The sequence below is a fragment of the Hippocampus zosterae genome, chromosome 6, assembly GCF_025434085.1.
Source record: "Hippocampus zosterae strain Florida chromosome 6, ASM2543408v3, whole genome shotgun sequence".
NCBI lineage: Eukaryota > Metazoa > Chordata > Actinopteri > Syngnathiformes > Syngnathidae > Hippocampus > Hippocampus zosterae.
In genome coordinates, this window is record NC_067456.1 from 7,443,730 (window position 1) to 7,467,112 (window position 23,383).

The window sequence follows — 23,383 nt, forward strand, 5'->3', positions numbered from 1 at the left end:
AGTCATAACGGCCCAACATAAAGAACAATTTATATACGTAATTCCATTCCAACCCTTTTGCATACCACTAGAGGGAGCAATGACTGCGAGAACTACCGCTCTGGTGAGAAAATGTTGTTTTTTCTTTTTTCAGGGAAAAAGGCATCATAATTAGGTCTGCGCAATATATCACCATTGTGATTATTGTTGTAAATCATGTAGCCCTACCCACTTGTTAACACGCATATATGCTGCTGTCCTATCAGCTTTCCTGACGATGGCGGCGACAGCGACCGCCCTTACGCATCGAATGATCCCGATGAAGACGGCGCCGTGCTGACGTCCACGCTGCTCCCGGGCCAACCCGACCACAGAGAAGCCTCCCTCTACGTGGACTCAGAGCAAATAGAGAAACCCCCGGAGCACCCTCAAAGCGGAGTTCCTCAGACTTGGGTCACCACGGATTTCTACGCCCAGGTCAGCAACGTCATGCCCTTCGGGGGTGTGGTGCTGTCCCCCGGCCAGCAACTACGAACTCAGGAAGGCGGCCCGGCCTCGAACGAAGACGCAAAGAAAGGGAAGAAAGACTGCGAGGAGGAGAAGAAGCAAAAGGAACGTCAGTTTCAGCTCCTGGATTTGGAACCGGCTGACGAGAGCAGCACCCCGCCTTACTGCTCCATGCCCGACGAGAGCTGCCAGCCCAGCGAGCCTAGGCCGAATGAAGCCTACCAGTCGCCATACGTCTCCCCCGACTCCCCCCAGGCGCAGCTCTTTGCCCCCGTAGCGGACTACACGGTTGTACAGGAGCTAGATAGCCAGCGCAGGGTTCTGCTGGACCCGCCTCCCATCCAGTCAGCGCCGTTGTGCCTGTCGCAGCACACCCTCAAAGCCCTCCCCGCCATGCCCGGGGGGTACGTGACCCCAGACCTGCACGGGACATTCTCGCCTTGAACGCAACACGTTTAGACTGGGAAGTTAGCTGACTCCCGTTGGAGGCCGATTGACTCGCTGAGAATGGCGGGAGGGGAGTTGAAATTGCGCCCGCTGCCTTACATCCGCGCCGCCGAAATGTATTTCATGCGCTTTGTGTTTCCTTGCAAGCGACGTAGGAGAGACGTTTTTCAAGAAGCAATCATTTTGACGCTTCTTTAGGTAATCGCCGAAGTCTTAACAGTGCAAAGAGTCGCGCAGTTGCCCTGGCTCGAAGACGGCAGGAGAAGAAGCGTCTGCCATTGTTTACTTCTTAAATAGTGTACATAATTGACACAACTTTAGAATGTGTGCTTTCAAGACATGTCCAACGATTAATAGTTTATTTGTTGAATTTGTAATTTCATTTTTTATTTTTAGTTTTTAGCTGAAAACCGCAACCCTGCAGGATAAAAATGAACAACGCAACGACAAATAATCCAGTCAAAAAGCTTGTGTGCTTTCCAGCTAAAGGATTCTCATCCGATCATCTATTTCCTATCGCACTTGTCGACATGCCTATCCCAGCTGACTTTGGCCAAAATCGGAGCCGAAACCTTTACATTGAAAACGTGGACTGGGAATGAATAACATTGTGCATGAATGTATTTTACAAACGATCACGCGCACACAATTTCTTCAACGTAACTGTGATAAAACGAGCTTCTACGCGGCGTCATGGCGCCTTGCAGGAGGCCGCTATGAGACGTTCGGTGACACTAAGGAAATTGCCATGTTGGCTGACCAAAGGGAAATCCTGAAACGCGGTTCATGGATGGGAATGAGTTCCCCCCCTTTGATCCTGGCCCATGTTTAATTCCATTTTACGCAAAGGAATCTTAGCAGCTGTACTTTAAAACGGAAGGAATGGCTTTCTATGCCGTTAAAAAAAAAAAAACTTAGTATCAATACTTTGAAAGCTGCTGTATATGTAGCTGACGGACACACACACACGCACGCACACACTATCAACCTATACCAGCTCAGCTACTGCAACCCTTACGATGTTATTTGAAATGTGCTCCTATATGTTTATGTCAAATAATTCAGGGACGGCGAATGGATTGAGTCCAAAGAATGTGAAGGAGTGTCAGTCGACACAGTGTGAACAACTGCTTTTCCACGGTTGCGTTCAATGCTTGTCGTGCCTGTTTCGACGGATGCTTAATTAGTAGACGTAATAATTGCAATAGGCTTTAGACTAGGCTAAAAAATAATAATAATTGCAGAGGCGGCAATATGTTTAGGTGAACTGGTGAAGCATCTCTGCGTACGCGTTCATAAAATCCATTTACCATTTGATCCATTTATCCTCACGAGGTTCGAGGCCGTGCCGGAGGCTATCCCAGATAGTCTTGGCCCAATAGGCGGGTTCCACCCTGAATTGCTTGCCAGCCAATCGCAGGGCACACATAGACAAACAGACAAACCGCAGTCACAAACACACCCAGGGACAATTTAGACTGTTCCAGTAACCTAACGTGCACGTTTTTTTGGAATGTGGAAGAAAACCGGAGTATCCGGAGAAAACCCACACAGGTGTGTTGAGGACACGCAAACTTCACAGAGTTAGGACGGGACCGGATTCTGCACTGTGAGGCGGACATGCTAACCAGTCGACCAGGTTATAATTACATGTGGATTTAAAAGTTACAAAGAGTTGTATACACAAATCGGCCTGATTGCAACAGTTTTTTTGGGTGTTTGAAAGGAGGAGGGTGATGATTGTAAAGCTTTGATAGTGTTTCACAAAAGTGCCCATTCAAACTAATTGAATCAACAAATCAAACTAATTCAGCCTTGTGCTGGCCGCCATTTGAATATGATCAGTAACCGACAGAAATGTAATTGTTTTCTAAGAGCTTTTTCTTTAACTGTTATCGGGAATACAAAAAGTATATTTTAAATAGATTTCATTTTGTGACAGCAGCCCTGTATAATGTTGCTACCTGGTACTTCTGCATTCGCTGAAGGTTCATTTAAGGGCGAGCTAGCAGTACTGTATTGTGGCTTCGTTCAGATTTAGTGGGAAAAGACTGCAAAGCTAATAATGCTGCTCGCCTGCTACCTGGAAATGGTCCGTCTGCGCTAAAGTGCCTGCGCAAGTGCATGTGTATGGAATTGCATGTGTCAGTATGTTTGTGTGAGTATGATAGTGTGTGTGCGCGCATTTAAGTGCCTTCGTACAAGTATGGGGCAGAGCGACGTGGTGTTTAGGGTTGGGCCAATGCCACCCCCTGTCACTCTCCAGATACCCCACAACAAGGGAAAATGTTTGATATTTTTTATTTTTCTGCCTTTCTCACGTGTGTGTGTGTGTGTCTGCGTGCGTGCGTGCATAAGTGCACAACTACGTTGCAGTGTGTACTTGTTCACATTTAAGCACATGTGAATGTCAGTGCCTGTGAGATTGCGTGTGTGCATGTTTCTGAGTATGTAAGTGCGCGTGTGTGTAAGCCCGTGCGCGTCAATGTACTGTATGGATGCGAGTGTTGATTGGTATTTTGGGGTCTGGTGTCCACAAAACAAAAAACTTGGAAATATTTTGTCAATAATCCACATTCATTTTAATCTTGAATAAAATTTGCACACCCGTGTATGTGTGCACTTCATATTCAGAGTTACTCACACTTATTTACATGTCTGTAAATAAATAAAAATGGTTCTCTCTTCGAGGGGTGGGGGCATGATCTGTTCAGTCAGACGTCTGTTTCATAACTCATGGCAGGATTCCTTCATTCAGTACTGAATGAATTTTATGTTTCCATGTTGTGTTATAAAATTAATGAATTTAGAAATCTCTTGGTCAAAATCTTTGCAGCCTACTTTTTGATAAAACACGTTTTGAAATGTTAAATTAATTGTAGTGAAATACAAATACGATGGCAACATCCATTTGACATATCTTCTGTTATGCCGTTTCCTTCACCGCTGTCACTGTATAGCACATTGGTGCTCTGACATCATAGTCGCTCAGTTTATTATCTTTATGGGGGGGATGGAGGTTGTAACTAGCTGACGGTTGCCACATTTATGAGTAAACATTGTAAGGAAATATTTCAAAGTTGGAGCCCCAATGGCAATTGATTTGAAAGTTATGTTAAAAAAAGAGTGAATTACAGACATTGATGAATCCCATATTACAAGTGCATGTTTACACGTAATTATTGGCATTTTTTTTCAGGTCTTAATAATGTCATTGAGCTTGACTTTCACTGCAATTTTTTTCTATTAAATAGTCCAATCCCAAAAACCTGAATGTTCATCTAAAACATTGGCAACACCTGTTATAAAAATACCACAAAAACGGTTTTCAGTTATGAACAGGTTTTGATTGCTGTCGTAGAAATAGTAAAATACATTATGCTGCAATTTATGTTGTTTTGGTTGAGAAAACACTCATCTTGTCCCATCCCCCCATCTTTTACTTTTAATTCTACGCTGACATCACTCACACATATCTAATCTCCACTTTCACCCTCCAAAAATCTGAAAATAGGTCACGGTTGATGTTACGTTTCTTTTTCATTTCAACTCGTTGACACAATTTGGAAATAATTTTCTATCAGCTGTTGTATGAACTCTTTACCAGTAGAGGGCGCTAACATACATATACTGTAACTCCGTGCCATAGAGTGCTCATTTAACCTCTAAAACAGTGTTAGCCCACGTTGCTGTGACATGTCATTTATCTGGAGTGGCACCTGGGAGTCTCCAAGCAGATTCCATGGGTGGCACTGCCCCCCCCCCCTTGTCTCCGCCAGTGGTGCGTACATGTACTAAGTGCATGACTAATTGTGAGTACGCTTGCGTAAATGTGACTGTGAGCGCATGTCAGTGGACTTTGACAAGTATGCCATTTGCTCGGTTATGAATGTATGAATGGACAGATACATATGGACAAGTTTTCCGTTGTATGGCAACCCCCCCCCCCACTGCCCCCCAAAAAATGAAGGAAATTCCCAGCAGGGAATTTCCTGCTGGGAAATGCTGGGAACTGCATTCAACAGGGTTGCCCTGTTGAATGCAGTTCTGTTCAGCGTTGTCACTGTGAATGTGTGCAAACTGGAATATATGCAATGCAATCAGTGACGAGCAGCCGAGAGATCATTTCTTCAAGCTCTGTGTGTGTGTGTGTGTGTGAGTGTGATTGCCAGCTCACAATAAATTCATTCTTAACCTCGTGCATATGGTGATTGCAACTTTTTTTTTTCGAAATGTGACAGACACTTTAGACTCAGCACTTTGTACACGTTCGACAGATCCCGCCTTCGAGTCAGAATTTAGTAGGGTTATATACAAAAGGTTGCTTTTTCTTGACTGTTTTTTTAATTACGTGTTTAAATGTGGTAATTTTGTTTGGATTTTTCTTTTCCTTTCTTTTTTTTTAATGGTTTTCTATATGGGGTTTGTTAACTGATGGGTCGTGGACAGTAGAATATGTTGCATGTATTCATATTCATAAATATATGTTTTATCCCTCGGGACAGTACAGAGGTGGAGCAACCAAGTTTACACACAAAATAATAAGGCAAATGCTAGAAATGTTACTTCCTTGTGTTCTAGCAACTATAGTGTAGTCTGTAAACAAATACCGCGCAATGTCATGGCTAGCAATATGCTTTTGGCGCTGCATTAAACAGTTTTTTTGTTGTTGTTTTTTAATCATACGTTGTACATTTGATTTCAGGTGGTGTATTTTGAGGCCTATTTTGAGGAGTATTGTTCTTAATTTCTAATGAAATGGATCGCGACTTGGAAACATTAGGAAACTGCGTGTCCCAGGGTGACAACAGCTGAGCACCAAGAAACAAAAAACAAAACAGTTAAAGCTGACATAAATGGTTGATTTAGAAAAATTTCTTGAAATGCTACATTTGGTCAAATGGAGTTATTCATCGTCGACAAGTTTCAAATGTCATGAGAATTCATTTGGTTTGTCATTTTTCCTCAATATTCAATTGGTTTATCAAATATAGTGAACATTTGTATGTGATATTCCTGACAAGTGTTTAATGATATAATCGTAGTCACAACGTTGGATTACAAATTATCTGAAATGAGTAGCATGCAATGAAAACATGACCAGGTTTACTCAAAATGTATTTTTACAATTTTTTCTTAATGAAAGAATTTTACAAAAATAGTTTTACGAAAATGCCAGCTCAGTTTACTTTTAGTTTGTATTATTGATTATGGAAAACTGGTACTTGTAGGGGGTTGTTGGTATTATTTTTAGATACATTCTCATAAGAATTTCGATAATACTGTACAGTGAATATTCAGTGAAAAACTTTGATGTTTTTATAAAGAATTTGGAAATCATTTCCCCATTATGTTACGTGATTTTTCTTTTTTAAATAGTTCATGGAGTAGTGTGTTTTTTATTTTTGTTGTCATATCATTTACTGTTGATGTTTTAATATTTTCCGACTAAATTCTCATGGCAACATGTCCATCAACACATCAACAATAACATTTCGACTTTGACATCTTAAGTTTCGTCTTTTTTTTTTAAGAATGAGAGAATGAGGAACCTTTATCAATAAGCTCGATGGAAGATGGCAGATTGATGGAATCATAAACTGTGACGTATATTTGTAATAATTTGCTTAAAAGATGATTTGAATAGCTGGATGGAGGTGTAAGCTGCTATCACACTGCCTTTCAAAACCAGCTTTTTTCCATCCCTGCAATAGCTTCAGGCAGTGCGGAATGTTGCGGAGGGGAATGCCGGGGGCAGTGGCAGGGGGGTGTCTCTGAAATGAAACACATTGGCTCTCACTTCTCCCATCCAAATAGTATTTTATGTCACAAACATGATGTGATTGTGTCAATATCTCACTTTTTCTGGGTTTTGTGTAAAAGGCTCTGATGTAAAGGAGGCTTTGGTTTCAATAGTTACACTGCAAGCATTCTTATACTACTTTGTTGTCATTATTGTTTCCATATTTCCTTGTGGCAGTGTGGCTGAGTGATGTGTTCGGCCTCCAGGCTTTTCTTGATCACATATTGGGCAATTTGGGCCTCAGTTTTTTTCTTGGGGTTGTTGCTGCTGCTGTTGTTTCATGATTAAGTCCAACAGACGATTATGCCAACCAGGTTCATGCTCAACAGCATTGTTTATCCAACTTCAATCGTCAAGTCAAGTCAACAGTATTTATAGAGCACTTTCAAACAGCCATCGCTGCATACAAAGTGCTGTACATGGAGCAATTTAAAATGCACAATAAACAGTAAGACAAATCGGTAATAAAGGCGGTAGAAAGCACCAAACAGTAAAACCAAGAACAAATCTAAGTCATGCTGAGTCGAATGCCAAAGAATACAAGTGAGTTGGGAGGAGGGCTTTGAAGATGGGCAGCGAGGAAACTATCAAATTAAATTTGCTCCACAATTTTAATTTAAATCACACAGATATCAACTCTCCCCCATTGACATGAATGATAAATCCCATTCATTGATGAAAAAATAGACACTTTTTTTGGCCTTCATTCAGTGGATGTGTGGCACCTTGTGGTATGCTCACGACTTGGCTAATGGTAGTCATTATTCGCAAAATGGAAAGAATGTGACTACCAGTATTGTGGTTCGTGTGTGTATACCGCTTGTGTCCAAATAGCAGTTGTTCAAAATTTATGTTACAACCACAATAGATCAATGCTAATTTTGTTAGCCCTTTCCTTGGGTGATTAGCATTAGCTTTTAGCATTAAACTAGCAGGCTTTCGTGAGTAAATGTATGTTGTTTAGTTAAATACACAGCATGTACCGGTAATTGTCGTTGTTTTATGTTTAGTTTCTCAATAAACCGCTGAGATTGGCAATGAACACCCTGAACCAAGCTCACTTGCCTTTTTTTTTTTTTTTGTAAGAACGCTTTGCTACTGTAACTGCCAAACCGCACACAACAAAACAGAGCAAAATATCCCTATTATCAGTTGGGACACTTGTAACAAGTCAAGGTACCATTGGAGCGAGTTTCAAGTTGCATTCATATTTGCATCCACCTTGAGGGGGGTTAGAACGCTAAGAACAATGTTGGACTTCAATGATGTGATGTTCTTATCTTAGCAGTTAAGCCTTGTCAGTGTTGTATCTGTGATTGATAAGCTTGCGATACAATAAATGTAAATTTGCCACATTTTAATCGTACTGATCCTTTTTGTTTGTCTCGGCATTAGTTGTGAATGGAGATGTCCAACTGGTCAGTGTTTCATTATTTTTTTTTGCACAACTTGCCATTAACAAGGAGATGAACACTGGCATTCAAAGCAAAGGACAGCTGAATATTTCCCGAAGTCACTGTGTGTGTGTGTGCGCGTGTGTACAATTTGCAGGACACTTTTGTTCACGTTTTGCGCATGTGTACCCGTACTTTGTTTGTGTGCGAAAAATTGCATCATGGCCTCCTTTAACCTTAAGGAGTGCGCGCGCGCGTGTGTGTGTGCGTTAAATGAAGGATGAGCACCTTCCACCCGAAGTGTGTCTATGTCCAATACGCATGTGTGCGCGAGCTGAAAAGACAGGCTTGTTTGTGATCCACATAGAGGAACACTGTGTGAATGGTTTCAAATGTTGTGTGTGTGCTTCACTCTCACTTCCAGGCCTCTCAGTGTTAGTGAAAAAGATGGAGGGGGGGTTGCCGCAGCCAGCCGGAGAAAGCTTATTGGCCAATTAAGATGGAGGCTGTGTACCGTTGCTCTGTATGGGGGGGGGGCTGATTGAATCACACTGACCGCCACTCACAGGACATTGCGCCTAATTAGCCATCAGTCACTCTCCCCCTTGGATTGGATCTTCAGCCCAATTACGCCCACATAAGCAAGGCACCTCGGTCTAACTCATCGCCTCCTTTTGTTTGTTGACCTTTTCGGACATACAATTTGGCAGGGTATTCAGATGCACGGATGCAAACTGCACATGGTGCACTTTGCCGTTGTAGAGTGAATCATTACTAAAATGACCCCCCAAAAATTACAGTAAAATAGTAAGGCTTTGCTGTCACAAATTTGTTAAATCTTTTTTTCGTGAGTAAATTATCATTTAACACGGAAACGTTACTTTTATTAATCACTCAATGTAGTGTGCTATGATTTAGTTTGTAGAACTACACTGTGTCCTGTCTCAGAGATGTTTGTTGCTTATACACAACTAGATTCTATGCAGTACGGTTGGGCAAACTCGTCTTTCCACATTGTGCGTTTAGTGTATAGCAAACCATTGCCAAAACAAACAAATTAAAAATAGATTTGTACTCTCATTACATCGTACAAGTGTACCTAATAAAGTGTTTAGTAAAACCATAATTTAGAGATCCTGATACATTTAATTTGAGCAGATTTTGATTTTGTCTGCTTTATGGAGCTTTGTTGCCATCTGCTGGACACTTTTGGTATGTGTGTCATAGTATCAATTCGGACATAAAATACCGCCAATAGCTAATAGTTGCTCTTGACCAGTGTTATTTTTAAACAAGGTTAAAAATGAAGGTGCTTTGTTTGACGCCATTATTTAATGTCATCTGAACATATTCAAACAATTCATGTTGCCATCTTGGTCCAAAAGGCGCGAACAGAGAAGAATTAAGCGATCCATTTAAAGTTTATTCCACTGTCTTTTCACATACTGGATAATTCACACACTCACTTTAGAATACATTGCTCTGTGTAGGCATCAGATTTCTGAGTGGTATTTCGCCTTCCCGCAGAAACCATCATTAAGCACAGCGTGTATTACAAAAGTCATTCCTGCTCCATTCCCCCCCTCTTTGTGACAGTGGAGTCATTTAGCTTTGTTTTGATGTGTGCAATTTGCAAGAAAATGTAGTATAAAGGAAAAAAACTTATGGCCATGAAAAAAAAAGATTCACCTTTGAATTAATGTCCCTTAATGGGTCTTATGTTCTTCATAAGACTAAAAAATCACTAAAAAAAACTCACTTGTCATTTTTTTGTGACCTTTCTGAAAGAGCCCAAGATGACACCAAAGCACTGTCTCCAAGAAAATCAATCTTGAAGGGGAAGTCAAGTCCAAAATCTTCCCAATATCGTCTATACGCCCCAGACGAGTCTAATCACAGTAATCAGATGTATATTGTGTTGGCAGATGAAGCGGAAAAATCCAACCGTTTGTGTCCGTCGAAGTCAACGGCCATTGTACCTTGTACTGACGCATGCTAGTAAGTGAAAAACGGCATCAAAGCCCAACATTTCATGACCAAACCCGGAAAATAGGTGACCATTGATATGAGTTCTTAGCACTGTAATGACGACAGTGCATGGCAAAACGGTTCCCTCTGAGATGAATACAAAAATTAACGGGCGAATTTTGCTACTTAATACATCTTCCACAATGTACTTTTAATCGCAATACCATGTTTAGACTCGTGGAGTGCATAGAACATATTGTAAAGAATATCTTTGAGGTGACTTCCCCTTTAAGAGTAGTGTAGTAGTACTACTGCTCAAAAAAACGGCGAATATGAGAATTTTTCAATGAATAATGCAGCATAGGTCCCCTGTCCCTTAAAAAATCACAAATAGTTTAATTCGCAAGCTGCGACTAGGCGGAGGATCCACATATCTGTATATTTTTACATTTTTATTTGGTGGTAGGTCGTAAGACTTTCCTAACAAAATATGTGCTTTGGCTCAAAATAGGTTGGGAAAACCTGTTCTGAAAAACTGAGTCCACCATGTTTCCGAAGAACTCGTCTCCCATCCCTCCCATCCTGACTTCAGCCAGACGCCACTAGAGCATAGTTTATGCACCTGGTTTCATAAAAGATGGAAGGGTCCAAAAGAGGGAAAGGGTCATTTGGAAACATGGTGGCCTATGTGGACGACGGGTGAGGTGAGCTGGTGTTCCTACTCGAGAATGACATCACGGCCAGCTTTACATATGGCCTCATTCTCAGCTCACGACCCCCGGAGGTCAGGCTCACCGGTCCGGCCGAGGCAGCTGTCAGTCGGCCGGGCGCGAGCGTCACTGTCAGTTCTCGCTGACGTGATCGGCCTCGCTCTGCCCGTGTCACCGTCATGTGGCGGGTAGCGCCTCCTGACAGCGTCACAAGCTAGGCTCGCCCGTCTCGCCCAACAGCCTCCGTCAGTGTCAGCATCAGCTGGCCGCAGTAGCGGCTTCACTGTTGGATGCGACGGCCCAACGTCAAGCGTGTTTGGATTTTCACCTTGACGTCTCGGGCGCTCACGGTCGCTGCATCACCGGCATCCCCTGCGCCTCCTGGGGAGCCACGTGTGACTGCCCCTGACTAGCTTGTGGCCCTACACCGTTTTGACTTTGGCTTTGCATCTGGCAGTTTCCATGGTGATGGCTGTGGTGCCCATTCTGACCATGCTGCTGCTGATGATGATGATGATGATGATGATGATGGTGGTGATGCCCATGATGGTGTTGACTGTGGTGTCCAGTTTCTGCGTCAACTGCCGGGGCAGCATCAGGACGTTGTTCTTCTGTAGTTACTTGACACTCTGATGGGATTTCAGCACTCTGGTGGAAAATTCACATGAAATTGGTTTCGCATTTGAAATTTTGAATCAGTGGCAGCTTGTCAATAGAGGACACTCGAGCGCCAACCCAGGAACCTGACAAATATATGTATTGTGTGTGTGTGTGATAATGATAATCAGACCTCATATGTGCAAGTGCCACATAATCGCTTGCAGTAGGTGTCCTTGATGGCACCCTCGATGTGGCCTTGGCCAATGATGGAATACGGGAGGGAAATTTGGTGAGTAAGGCGTCCGCATCTGATGGTCAAGAGGTTAAAAAAAAAAAAAGTAGACGATTATGGATATGTAACCACTGGACCACAGTCCGCTCCTCCAGTTCTTCAGTCAAGTAAATACAAGAGTGTCTTGAGCGCTGAAATGTACACAATGTGCCGCGTGAATGCATTCTCTTTAAATTGGCTCGTAACCTTAAAACGCTGTCGTAAATTGAGAATTCCACCACTCAAATATGCAAATTGAGGATCACGTCCAGTTGTTCAAACCTGTCATAGATGAAAAAATCATCCTTGGCTCCGTTCAGCAGCTGCCACACGTCGGGCTGGTTCTCTTCTTGTTTGTAGAGCGCGATGTTGGCGGACAACCTCTGCTCCAGCATGGGGTGCAGCTGTTGTGCCTGCGCTCCCTGATGGTTGACCACCATGTAGGTCACATCTTTCAAACCCTGACTCTCCATCTGCAGGCGCAGGCTATCCATTCTAGAGAGGACAAAGTAAAAAAAAATATATATATATATACATATATATACAATATATGATAAACGTTTGTCACAAAATGTTGCTGGGACGCATACCTGCATGCCTGCACCAAACAGAACAGTCAGCTGGCCTGCAAAAGGGCCACCACTGTCACACGCCCCATTGACGCCCTCATGGGTTCCACCCCACCGATCCTCCAGTCGGGTGGGGGCTGACAGCGGGGGCCGACGCCGTCCTCGCTCTCCGCCGCGCCCCGCTGGAGCAGGCAGAGAGCGAGGAGCAGGCTTAGGCTGGCCCACATGCCTCCTGCACCTCCTCGCCTCCCTTATCTGTTGAGAGAGAAAGAGAACACCAAAGTTATTCGTGATAAAATGTCCCTCATGTAAATTGAAGCGGATTTTTAGGGAATGGGATGGAAATTAGTGCGCCGCCATCATTTTCACCTTGTATCATCAGAAAAGGTACATTTCAGGAATAAATGCATTGAAATATTTGGTTGGAATTATTTAGAGTGCGATACATTGATTATTAATTGTCTGTGCAGTTTAGTTCCTTGTTATTGGAGAAATAATAATACAAATATGAATAAATCGTCACTGTAAAAAGCACAACCTGTATTTTTGGCTGAAAATAGTCATTTCACTTTTGATTTTTTTTTTGTTTGTTTGTTTAATTATTGATATGTAAGATAATAATTTTAGTTAATACAAGAAAGCAAGAAAGCTGTATGCTCCAAAACAAGTTAAGAATTGTCGTCACTAAAATCTTTAAGTTCGGGTTGAGTACAACTCGACAACAGTTCTGCAAATTTTATTTCTTTGTTCCGAAATGCACATAGGCCAGTTTTCACAGGAGCAAAGCTGAAAACATTTAGTTGCAATTCCCAACTTAAAATGTTGTCGCTTTGCAATTTTGAGTTCACCTTTAGCTTTTTGGGGTTGTTGTTGTTGTTGTTTTTTTGGGGTTATGATTTCTTTTTAATAGTGTTGTGTTTTCCTGTCAGGCAGAAGTATGATCTACTTTTCGGGCATCCCGGTTCTGACCTTCTTATGTGGAGTTTGCATGTTTTAAGAACCTAAAAGGCAAGTTGGTAGAATATGAAAAGACAAAAACCAATCCCACGGCAACAAGGGGAAAACATGCAAACCCCACTTAAGAGACCACCGCGCTACACTCGCGTTCATTTCAGCAAGCAATCTGTTTTTGTGTTCTTTCCATGCAAATAATCAGCACAAATGAGTCCCAAAATGCCCCCACCCAAAAAAAATTCACATGTGGCAAAATGCGTTTGCGCAAAGCTCCAAATGTTCATTCACGTCATTTAAAAATGCGTCTTATACCTGTTAGTCGAAAGTTTGTCTCTCCGCAGCGTTGACTTGCAGCAGCAACCTTGTACAAAAACAAGTGTGCCCTTCAGCTGCTCCCCCCTCCTTTTATACTCTGCCTGTTTTTGTCCGACCAAAAGCAGTACAAAGGTCAATCTGAGCTTCTTTTTTTTTTTTTTGCTGAGAGCGACACTTTTTTATTTACCTTATAAATCACATCAGTATTACTGCGAACATTGCTTTTGTTTGTAAATGATGAGCAATCGCTGACAGGCTGACTGATTGAATGATTTCAAGACAAGATGTTCATGCCGAAGACCGTGCATGTTATTTGCTTTGCGATTTCAGAAGCAACACCTTTCATACTTTGCTTTTTGTAGGCATGGAGGTAGTGGAAAAAAACAACAAGTTGTGCAACACATTCTGAGAGAAGACAGCTGGAAAAGAACAAAGGGTGGATCTCAGGTGGGTGGCCAGACTTTTTGTGCAAAGTCCATATAAAGACAGGAAGGTTGAACTCCTCAGCTTGTGGTAGAATTAGATACATGAATTTATTTTGAGAGAAAGTTTGATCATAATAGTGTGAAGATACCAGTAAGTTTTTTTTTTGGGGGGGGGGGGTCATAAAAAGGATCAAAGTCTGAGCTGACATGTTAAGTGCATGCAGAGGCAGGCCATGACAAAGAAGTAATGGGAGGGGGTGTGGAGGCTCCACTGCGGTCAAATATCCGAGCCGTGTTCGACCCAAAATTGTTTTAAAAGCAGAAGCGATAAACTTGAAGACATCGGCAAGTGAAAATCAACATTTCCTAAACCTTGACGGCTACACAATATGCCGTCTTGCTCTTGACTTTTCTAACTACAGTGGTGGACTTGTGAAATTCTACAAAATAATGAGTTCTAATTTTTAAAAACCTTGTCCTATTTGATAGAGAACAGAGAATTAATTTGTTCCAAAGCTTGGGAGTCATTGTGAAGCCTCGCGAGCTTTACCAAAGTCTTGCATATCATCACACAAGTGGACCCGCTGTAACTCATTAGAAGATGAACTAGGACAGTAGGTGTAAAACTATGCGTTGCATAATTTTACTTGCATGCCAAGACAATCAAAGTTCTTGTCTGAATTTATTCGGTTCATAAAGCAGATGAGCCCAATGAGGATAAAAGAGACAGCAGTGCAAGGCGTGATCCAGGGTGCCCTTGCCTGAACAAGATGATTCCTGAAATTTCATGTTACTCATTAACAAAGTCTGGCATCGCACAGGGCGCATCGACCTAACAAGCATCGCTTTCGGCACATCTGTGGCTGTCAGCGCTTTTTCATACCCTCGGCTGAAAAAGGGCCCCTTGATTGTGAGAGCGGCACAGGGCTTTGGTGTAAAGGAAGAAAGTCAGGCGAGGTTTCGCTTTCATCTCCAAGTCAAGGGTACATGAGTGAGCTTTATGATTCATTCTGCTATTTATTTACCTTCTGAGGTTCAAAGACAATGGTTGCAGTATATGTTTACAAGCGCCCTCAAAATGGTACAAATTTGGGAGTTTAACTTGGTGCTTTCTCCGGGCTGCATGTTTCGTTTTTTTTCAAAGATGTCCACTCGTGTTTATATCACTATTTTAATTAAAATTGTTCAATGAATTTTGTTCTCAGCCATTATTATTGTTTTCTTCTTTCAATTAGCCGTGTCTTTATCCCGGTAGCTGCCTGTTTAGCGCGTCGGCCTCTCAGTGCAAAGGTCCAGGGTTCAATCCTTTCCTATGTGGAGTTTGTATGTTCTCCCCGTGTCTGCGTGGATTTTCTCCCGGTACTCTGGTTTCCTCCCACATTCCCAAAAAATGCGTGGCGGGTTAATGGAACACTCGAAATTGTCCCTAGGTGTGAGTGTGAGTACGGATTGTTGTTTGTCCTATGTGTGCCCTGCGAATGGCTGGCAACCATTTCAGGCTGTAACCCGCCCACTGCCCGAAGACAGCTGGGATAGGCTCCAGCACGCCCCGCGACCCTCGTGAAGGTAAGCGGATCAGAAAATGGATGGATGGATGGATGGATGGAAAGCCCATGACCTGCAACTGTAACCAAGCTTTCTGGCTCAGGGCAGCACGTTTTGCTCCAGAATGCCATGTTGGCCTTGAGGCTTTCTTTGCACCCACCACAGGTTCAAGACAAGCAGAGCCTTCAGAGGGGATCAAGCCTTTTCTGTTGCTGGTCCCTCTCTCTGGAATGACCTCCCACAGAACATTCGGCAAGCCTCCTCGCTGCCCATCTTCAAAGCCCTCCTCAAAACTCACTTGTATGCTTTGCCGTTCGACTCAGCATGACTTAGATTTGTTCTTGGTTTTACCGTTTGGTGCTTTCTACCGCCTTCATTACCGATTTGTCTTACTGTTTATTGTGCATGTTAAATTGCTCCATGTACAGCACTTTGTATGCAGCGATGGCTGTTTGAAAGTGCTCTATAAATACTCTTGACTTGACTTGACAAGCGGCCTCATGTCATAACAGAGCCTGCTTTTTGTTTCACAGTAGGTACAGTGTTGTTTGCTTTGTACACAGGGCACAGGGAAAAGAGCTGGGACCTTTTTGTTTACCCCAACATGCATATTTTTTGAATGTGGAAGGAAGCTGGAGCTACAGGTACTTTGAAAATTCTAAAGAATCTAAAGAACTTTACAGCATGCTGTGTTTTGTCACATTTAAAACCTTTAATCTCTTTTACACATGTAAACTGTATTACAACCAGGGGATATCCAACAATAAGATGAATAGGCAACAGATGTTATTACAAACTTATAATAATGGTTGGCTATAGTTTACATTACATAATGGTCAGCTGTAGTTTATTATCGAATGTCCTTTATAGTTTAAACACTTACTGCACTTCAAGGGAGCAAATAACCTCCACAATGTTCTTTTTATGAAGTGGAGTGACTGCTGAACATGGGGAGGGGCCGGGGGGGAGTGTTTTAATTGAAAAATTACAATTTCCCTCGGCTGGCCGTCTACAAAACTGCACTGGAAATTCGCAGATTTCTTTTTAAATGGAAGAATTAATTGTTTTACACTAATAAGAATGTTTGTTCGTTTAAAAATCAAGCAGTCCATGAATGAAAGTGTGGTAAAATCTAACAAGGATGATTAATTTGCGATTAAATTAATTCATCGTAAACAATACAAGGCTGTCGCCAAGCAACAAGGCGTCCTTTAAGGCCGCAAAGGCTACTGGGAATCGGAGGCCTTTGCGTCCAACGACCGCCCTTTTTGGAGCAAGCGAGACAAGCACAGCCAGCGCTACATGCGTCGAAGGAATGATCACCGACAAAGAACTCTCCAAAGCACCATAAACGACCTCGAGGTATGCTTAGCGACGCTTTTCTTCGCATTTTGTGATCTGTGGCGGTCACAATCGGAAAAGGTGTCGGGGAAAAAGTGTATTTTAATGCGCGGTTTGATGACGTAATGTTGATTGTCAACGAAATGTCGAGCGTGCTAAGGGGCCTGTTAATGTTATCGATAACACTCAGCTGGTGCTATATGGTTATTTTGGCCATGTTCAATTACAGGGATGGTGGCATAGACGTATTCGACACAGGTGAGTCAATTTGGAGGATTTTACTGGAGAAAGTCACTTGGATGTAGTTGTTTTGTATTTGGGCGCGCTAACGTGGAAGTGCAGTCAGGCTAGCATGGTGGTATTAAATATGTCGCGCCGCAATGAAATCCGTCGTGTCTCCTTCATAGTCAAGGCACACATGTTTTAAATAGTCTGGCTTTAAACTTAGTCCGTTTTTTTTTAGGCATTGTGCAAACACCACTTTCCTGCTTTACGACCTGTGTCTCATTTGGATCTCTCCTATGTGTACTGCATTCTGCATCACCTTGTTTCTTTTCGGGGTATATATACACAACTTCTACTTCTGGGTGACCTACGGTAAACAGGTGGTAAATGTAGTCGCACGATTTAAAAATAAGAATTTAGACACACAAAATAGTTTCATCTTATTAACACTTACATCCTGCCTGCTTCTCCGAATGTTGCAATGATGGCAAATGAAGACACTGCGGGCTAATCTAAACAAATGCTCTTGCCTTACATAAACAAGCCCCTGACAAAAGATTTACTTTGGTGGTTTGGTTTCACACTTGATGCATGGTCGGATACTCCAGAAACCGAACTGAGTACAAGTCCAAGCAATTAAAAAGCAAATTTTTAAATGCCCCCCATGAAGAGCAAGACTAGTGGTGGCGCATAGACGTTTCCACATTGCTCTACATTGTCCATACACTGTCCATAGAATTCCAATTTAGATGTTTTTTTTCTTTTCACACATGAATGAATTAATTTGTTTTCTGATATTTTTTTCTGATAGGAAAGAATCTGGTGAATAATGGCGGCTGAAGTCATTGGAGGCAGTGAGTTCCCCGCTCACTATAAAGTCATGATGGACAAACTCAATGAACAGCGACAGTTAGACCAGTTCACAGATATCACTTTGATTGTAGATGGTAGGTGAATCTTGGATACATCCTCTGTGGCTGAAATTTCACTGCAGGACCAAGTGGTCAATAACGATGTCCATACAGTTAAAACTAGATAAACGTGATATTTTTCCCTCCTACATGTATAAGTGACACAGATACTTTTATGATAGAGCTGGATGATATTGCAATGAAGAAAATGATCACACGAACATTTTGTCCAATCTACCTTATAGTCACAATTTTTTAAATGGATTTTATGTCAGCGTCACGTTCACTACTAATGAATATTTTCAATCTGTGCATTTATGCTACACTCACATTGTCAGATTCCTGACAACGTATTGGATTTTTACCCCGCATTCAGAAGAGGCCTAATCGGAATGGGCTTGATTCCGATCCGATAGCCAATTCTTTTCCCTTTTTTTTCTGGTTACGCTGTGATAACACATAAACAATTTGCGTCACTTGAGAGGAATAAAATCAAATTTCAAGCTGTGTCGTGCAAGTCTGAAGTTTGCGCTGCTTCAATTTCCTAAACAAGTGTTTTACCTTTAGGGCACCAGTTTCGAGCACATAAGGCGGTGTTGGCAGCCTGCAGTCAATTTTTTCACAAATTTTTCCAAGATTTTACCCAGGAACCGCTGGTGGAGATCGAAGGTACGCTTTTTGATAACTTGCAGATGTCGCCTGCGTCTATTTGTTGTAAAGTTGGTGGGGTTGGTTTGTTTTTGGCTTTTTAACATGAGAAACTGAACCCGCCACTGTCGCGTTGTCGTTCTCTTTCAGGAGTGAGTAACATGGCGTTCAAGCAACTGATGGAGTTCACGTACACGGCTACGTTAGCCGTGGAGGGTAAAGAAGAAGCCTTTGACGTCTGGAAGGCTGCTGAATACCTCCAGATGCAGGAAGCCATCAAGGCACTCGCAAACAAGTGAGTCTTGCTTAAAATGAACTTATCCTTGTTGGTGTTTGAAAGGCGCCTTCTTTGACCAAAACGATGATGACGTGTCCGCATATTGTGGCTGAGGATATGTGTTTAGTCCAAGTAATGTGCTTATTTACGGATGAGTCTTTCATTTTTCTTTTTGGCAAATGATGCTATTGACAGGTTTTGCAACGTGTGCTCCAGAAAACTACAGTACATGCAGCATCATTTTCTTTCATTAGACAGGAAACTTTGACTTTCCAGGTGCCTTGTAGGCTGTACAGGTATTTTGTGATGAAACAGGGTGGTATCATTCTTAGTAAAAGTAAGTACAGCAACATTGTGGGCCAAAATGTTTTTGGAATATTAAAAATGAGTTGGTTATTTGAATGGGCGCAGGCCAGTATTTCAGGAACAGTAGGTTGTTGCTCAAAATTTGACATCATTTGAAAGATGAATATCTGAGAGAGTACTCGTTTGAGGCCAAAAAAATAAAACGGATAGCTTGACAAATGTTCAGTATGTGTACTGCCTGTAACACAAAAAACATTTTTTTTTTCTGTCATCTTAAAGGAATTTCCTCAAAAACGCTGGGCACTCTTGTTTTACCTGTTTAAGCATAACAATCAAAATGCCTTTTCATTGCTAATTAAAAGCAAAACATTTAACTTTAACTGTAGTTCAACTTTGAACATCTTGTTAAAATAGGAGATTATTTGCGCGATTCCTGTCTACGTTTTTGTCTATGCAGTGCTGTTATTGTGTTTGGAACCCCCATTCAAAAAAAAAAGTTTAATTTTGTGAAAAGATGAAAACGAGCATGTTTTCTTGCAGGATAAATGAGCCTTCTTCAGTCCTGCCAAAGAGCAACAACAAAAAGAGGAAGATCGCAGAGACGTCTTGTGTCATCACAGAAGCCCTACCCACAGTGGAAGGGGAGCCGGTTCGTGTTCTTTAGTTGTCAGGGTTAAAACCACTTTTTGTGAAAATAATTTCTAAACGCTGACGAGGTATGAAGTCGGTTGGCCTGGGTTATGTTCTCCCAGGTGGAGATAGAGATGCTAGCAGACGGTGCCATCGAGGTGGAGGACCCGGGGCTGGAGGAGGTGGTGGACGCCGCAAAGAACGCCCAATCAAACGACTCCGCGTTGGCTCTGCTTGCAGACATCACCAGCAAGTATCAGCAGGGGGAACCTTCACTCGAGGTCATCAAGAAGGGAGACATCGAAGAGGTGTGTTAAGCTTCATTTTGTCCAGCCGACAGTGACACGATTTTTATTTGCTTTCCGAACCAAGCCCGAAAATAGCGATGTCGTCATTTTCGCTATGCTGATCGTCATAATGATAATGAGTGAAAAATAACTGACAATGACCCTTTCTTTTTCATTTTAATGGTAATAAGGAAAATATGAGTATCAAAATTCATTGTGAAACAAAACAATTATTTTTTTACTTTGTATAAACAAGTGATGAAATGATGTGCATCAAAGATAATAAGATCCTATAATTTTCATCCCAATACGTCAGTTTCACTTGATGCATATGTACTGCAATGACTTTTTGTACTCTGAGTGCTTAATAAATGATATGCATGCGTGATTATTTGTTTTCCTTTTATCATCCCCAATAAAATGTGCCACAAAGTATGTGCGATGATCATTGTAATGATAATTAAAGCATGTAATAATCACAAAAGTGATAACAAAGTCCTGTGAACCCGTCCGTCGATATGCCTTTTGTCTATGTTGGTACAGGAAGTCCTCTATCAGGAAGAAACGGTGACAGCCTCCAAGGTACTGGAGAACGTGGAAGTGGTGGAGGTCCAAATTTCCCAAGTGGACAACGCGTTCCGGTGTAGCAAGTGCAACCGAACTTTCAAGTTGTACTACCACCTCAAGCAGCACCTGAAAACGCACCTTGGTCTGCTGAAGAAGCCACACGTGTGCAGCCACTGCGGCAAAGCGTACACGCGGGAGGGCGCCTTGAATCAACACTTGACCTCCTTCCATTTTGATGCAGAGGAGCAAGCTCAGAACCAGAAAGCCCCAAAGAGAGTTCACGTTTGCGAGTACTGTAAGAAGCACTTCGACCACTTTGGACACTTTAAGGAGCACCTACGAAAGCATACCGGTGAGGCAGAAACGGATTGTCGTTACCGTTTTGTAACATCATGTTTACATTGCTTACTTTTTTTGGGTGGAATTCGTAGGTGAAAAACCATACGAATGTCCTGACTGCCATGAACGTTTTGCGAGGAACAGCACGCTGAAGTGCCATATGGCGGCCTGTCAAAATGGGGCTGGAGCCAAGAAAGGACGCAAGAAACTCTATGAATGCCAGGTACTTGACCGCATCGAGATGCCACATGAGTGAAGATGGAACCATTGATTTGTTGCATTGTCGTGTATTGAGCAGAACTGATATGTTGTCTTTATCAAGGTTGAATCAAACCGACTTAATTCGTCTGTTTTTTGTTAGCATTATGAGCCTGAAACATTTTCCTTAATTTCTCAGAAAAAAACTGCATCAAGCTTCATGACTAAAATGAAACAGTTGTTTTTATCAGGAATTTTCTTGATCAAATACCCTGGTCAAAACAAATTATTTATTTATTTTTAAAATTAAAATGTTAAATTAAATAATTTATATAAATAAATATATATATAAATAATTAAAATAAAATTAAAATTTCGAGAATTTTCCCCCCCGTTGAATCTGAATCTGCATTATTTTTTAAATCAGATTTTCATGATAGTGATAATGTAATAATTATTCATTCATTCATCTTCCGAGCCACTTGATCCTCACTAGGGTCACGGGGGGTGCCGGAGCCTATCCCAGCTGTCTTTGGGCAGTAGGCGGGGGACACCCTGAATCGGTTGCCAGCCAATTGCAGGGCACACAGAAACGAACAACCATTCGCACTCACACTCACACCTAGGGACAATTTAGAGTGTTCAATCAGCCTGCCATGCATATTTTTGGAATGTGGGAGGAAACCGGAGCACCCGGAGAAAACCCACGCAAGCCCGGGGAGAACATGCAAACTCCACACAGGGAGGCCGGAGCTGGAATCGAACCCGGTACCTCTGCACTGTGAAGCCGACGTGCTAACCACTGGACTTCCGGGCCGCCCAATGTAATAATTAAATTATGTAAATGTATTTAGTCATATTTATGGCTGGTTAGGTTCAGCAACAAGTGAAATCTACACCAAAAATACATTTAGGGACACACAACGCCATCTCTGGACTAAAATTCACTGTTGACCATTAATAGTGGACAAATTCAAGCGCATTTGTACATTCTTTTCCTTAAATTATTATTATTTTTTTTTAAATAAATGTGAGATCTTTGGATTGGTTGATTGCATACAGAATTTCAGGTCCCCCTCTTTTCCAAATGAAATGTAAAAATGGTGCAAATCAGTGCAATCGTATCGGTGCCACATTTAGAAACGTAAACAAAAGTTGGCGAGGGAGTGTTTTTCACGAATTATTTGAAAGAAGTAGCATGACATGCTGTTTGCGTGTACCCTGTCTTAAGGTTTTGTCCTTGTTCTCTAGGTATGCAGCAGTGTGTTCAACAGCTGGGACCAATTCAAAGATCATCTCGTGAGCCACACGGGAGACAAGCCCAACCACTGCACCATGTGTGACTTGTGGTTCACTGATCCCCAAGAGCTAAAGGCGCACCTCAAAGATGTTCACTCCATAGAGGATGAAAAGTCCATGGAAGAACTGGCCATCACTGACGCCACAGCGACGGCGGCGCTCACCATCACTACGCAGACCATCGGGGCCACAGAAACTGTGCTGCTGGAAGATGGCATCCAGGTAGAGAACATCACGGTGAATCCAATCGAGGTGATGGAAATGGAGGAGACGGCCACGGTCGTGGTGGAGGACGGAGGCGTGGCCGAGATGTGCGAGGAGGATGTGGAGAGACTGAAGCAGGCTGGCGTGCAGATCCAGATGGTGCGCGTGGCCTCCAGCGACATGGACGAGCAGCAGGTGGCACACCCTCAGGTCGAAGTTGAGTTGGAGGAAGAGATGTTGAACACGGAGGAAACCATACAAGCGGTGGTCATATGAAAGCGCGAGCTGAACAATGCATGAAGGATGATAAACACCAAATTCGTTTTTTTTTTTTTGTATCATCTCACCCCCTGAACTCTGACAAATGGACAATGTTGAATTTATTTAAAAGTTGGCATCTTATCACAATTGAAGCTATGAGCGATTTTAAAAAATGTTTTCTTTGTTCACCTGGTAAAACAATTTTGCTTTACACCTTCTATTCCTCAGTGGTCATGCTGCGGTTTTGTTCAAGCTATAACAAAGTTTTTTTTTTTGGTAAAAATAAACTGGTATACTCGAATACATCAGTTTCACAAAAAGTATATCCTGAAATAATGATCTGGTCTCAATGTGAACTTAGAGCCTGTTGAATGAAGTGTAACAGGTGAATCCAGAGCTTTAC

The 23,383-nt window shown here is 42.2% G+C and overlaps 3 protein-coding genes across 7 annotated transcripts in view; 2 read left to right on the forward strand and 1 right to left on the reverse strand.

Moving 5' to 3' along the window:
- ghra (growth hormone receptor a) overlaps window positions 1-5,702 on the forward strand; it is a 32,549-nt gene extending 26,847 nt beyond the window's left edge. The window contains exon 10 of the mRNA XM_052068488.1: window positions 246-5,702. Coding sequence (XP_051924448.1) covers window positions 246-930 — 685 coding nt within the window. The 3' untranslated portion in view covers window positions 931-5,702. The remainder of the gene's footprint in view (window positions 1-245) is intronic.
- A 4,570-nt stretch (window positions 5,703-10,272) lies between these two features.
- selenop (selenoprotein P) lies at window positions 10,273-13,636 on the reverse strand. 2 transcript variants are annotated; one of them, XM_052068526.1, is made up of 5 exons: window positions 13,515-13,636; window positions 12,270-12,503; window positions 11,962-12,174; window positions 11,599-11,716; window positions 10,273-11,456 (listed from the first exon to the last, which is right to left on the reverse strand). In XM_052068526.1, the coding sequence occupies exons 2-5, from the start codon at window positions 12,473-12,475 to the stop codon at window positions 11,154-11,156; spliced, it is 840 nt and encodes a 279-aa protein (XP_051924486.1). In that variant the 5' UTR covers window positions 12,476-12,503; window positions 13,515-13,636; the 3' UTR covers window positions 10,273-11,153. The 2 variants fall into 2 exon arrangements, with proteins under 2 accessions (XP_051924486.1, XP_051924484.1); XM_052068524.1 differs by lacking the exon at window positions 13,515-13,636 and having other exon boundaries at window positions 12,270-12,544.
- A 3,050-nt stretch (window positions 13,637-16,686) lies between these two features.
- On the forward strand, window positions 16,687-23,281 carry znf131 (zinc finger protein 131). Of its 4 annotated transcripts, none has more exons than XM_052068501.1 (10): window positions 16,687-16,849; window positions 17,058-17,086; window positions 17,865-17,907; window positions 18,532-18,633; window positions 18,763-18,907; window positions 19,736-19,844; window positions 19,948-20,133; window positions 20,656-21,031; window positions 21,111-21,241; window positions 22,468-23,281. In XM_052068501.1, the coding sequence occupies exons 3-10, from the start codon at window positions 17,883-17,885 to the stop codon at window positions 22,993-22,995; spliced, it is 1,602 nt and encodes a 533-aa protein (XP_051924461.1). In that variant the 5' UTR covers window positions 16,687-16,849; window positions 17,058-17,086; window positions 17,865-17,882; the 3' UTR covers window positions 22,996-23,281. The 4 variants fall into 4 exon arrangements, with proteins under 4 accessions (XP_051924461.1, XP_051924460.1, XP_051924459.1 ...); XM_052068499.1 differs by having other exon boundaries at window positions 16,694-16,849; window positions 17,865-18,000; XM_052068500.1 differs by lacking the exon at window positions 17,058-17,086.
- Window positions 23,282-23,383: the final 102 nt, after the last annotated feature.

Excerpts from the sequence above, each read along its gene's own strand:
- znf131 (XM_052068499.1), top strand. The coding sequence starts at position 17,883 with ATGGCGGCTGAAGTCATTGGAGGCAGTGAGTTCCCCGCTCACTATAAA. Across the intron at positions 21,032-21,110 it reads GCACCTACGAAAGCATACCG|GTGAAAAACCATACGAATGT; the intron begins GTGAGGCAGAAA and ends TGGAATTCGTAG. Across the intron at positions 21,242-22,467 it reads AGAAACTCTATGAATGCCAG|GTATGCAGCAGTGTGTTCAA; the intron begins GTACTTGACCGC and ends CTTGTTCTCTAG.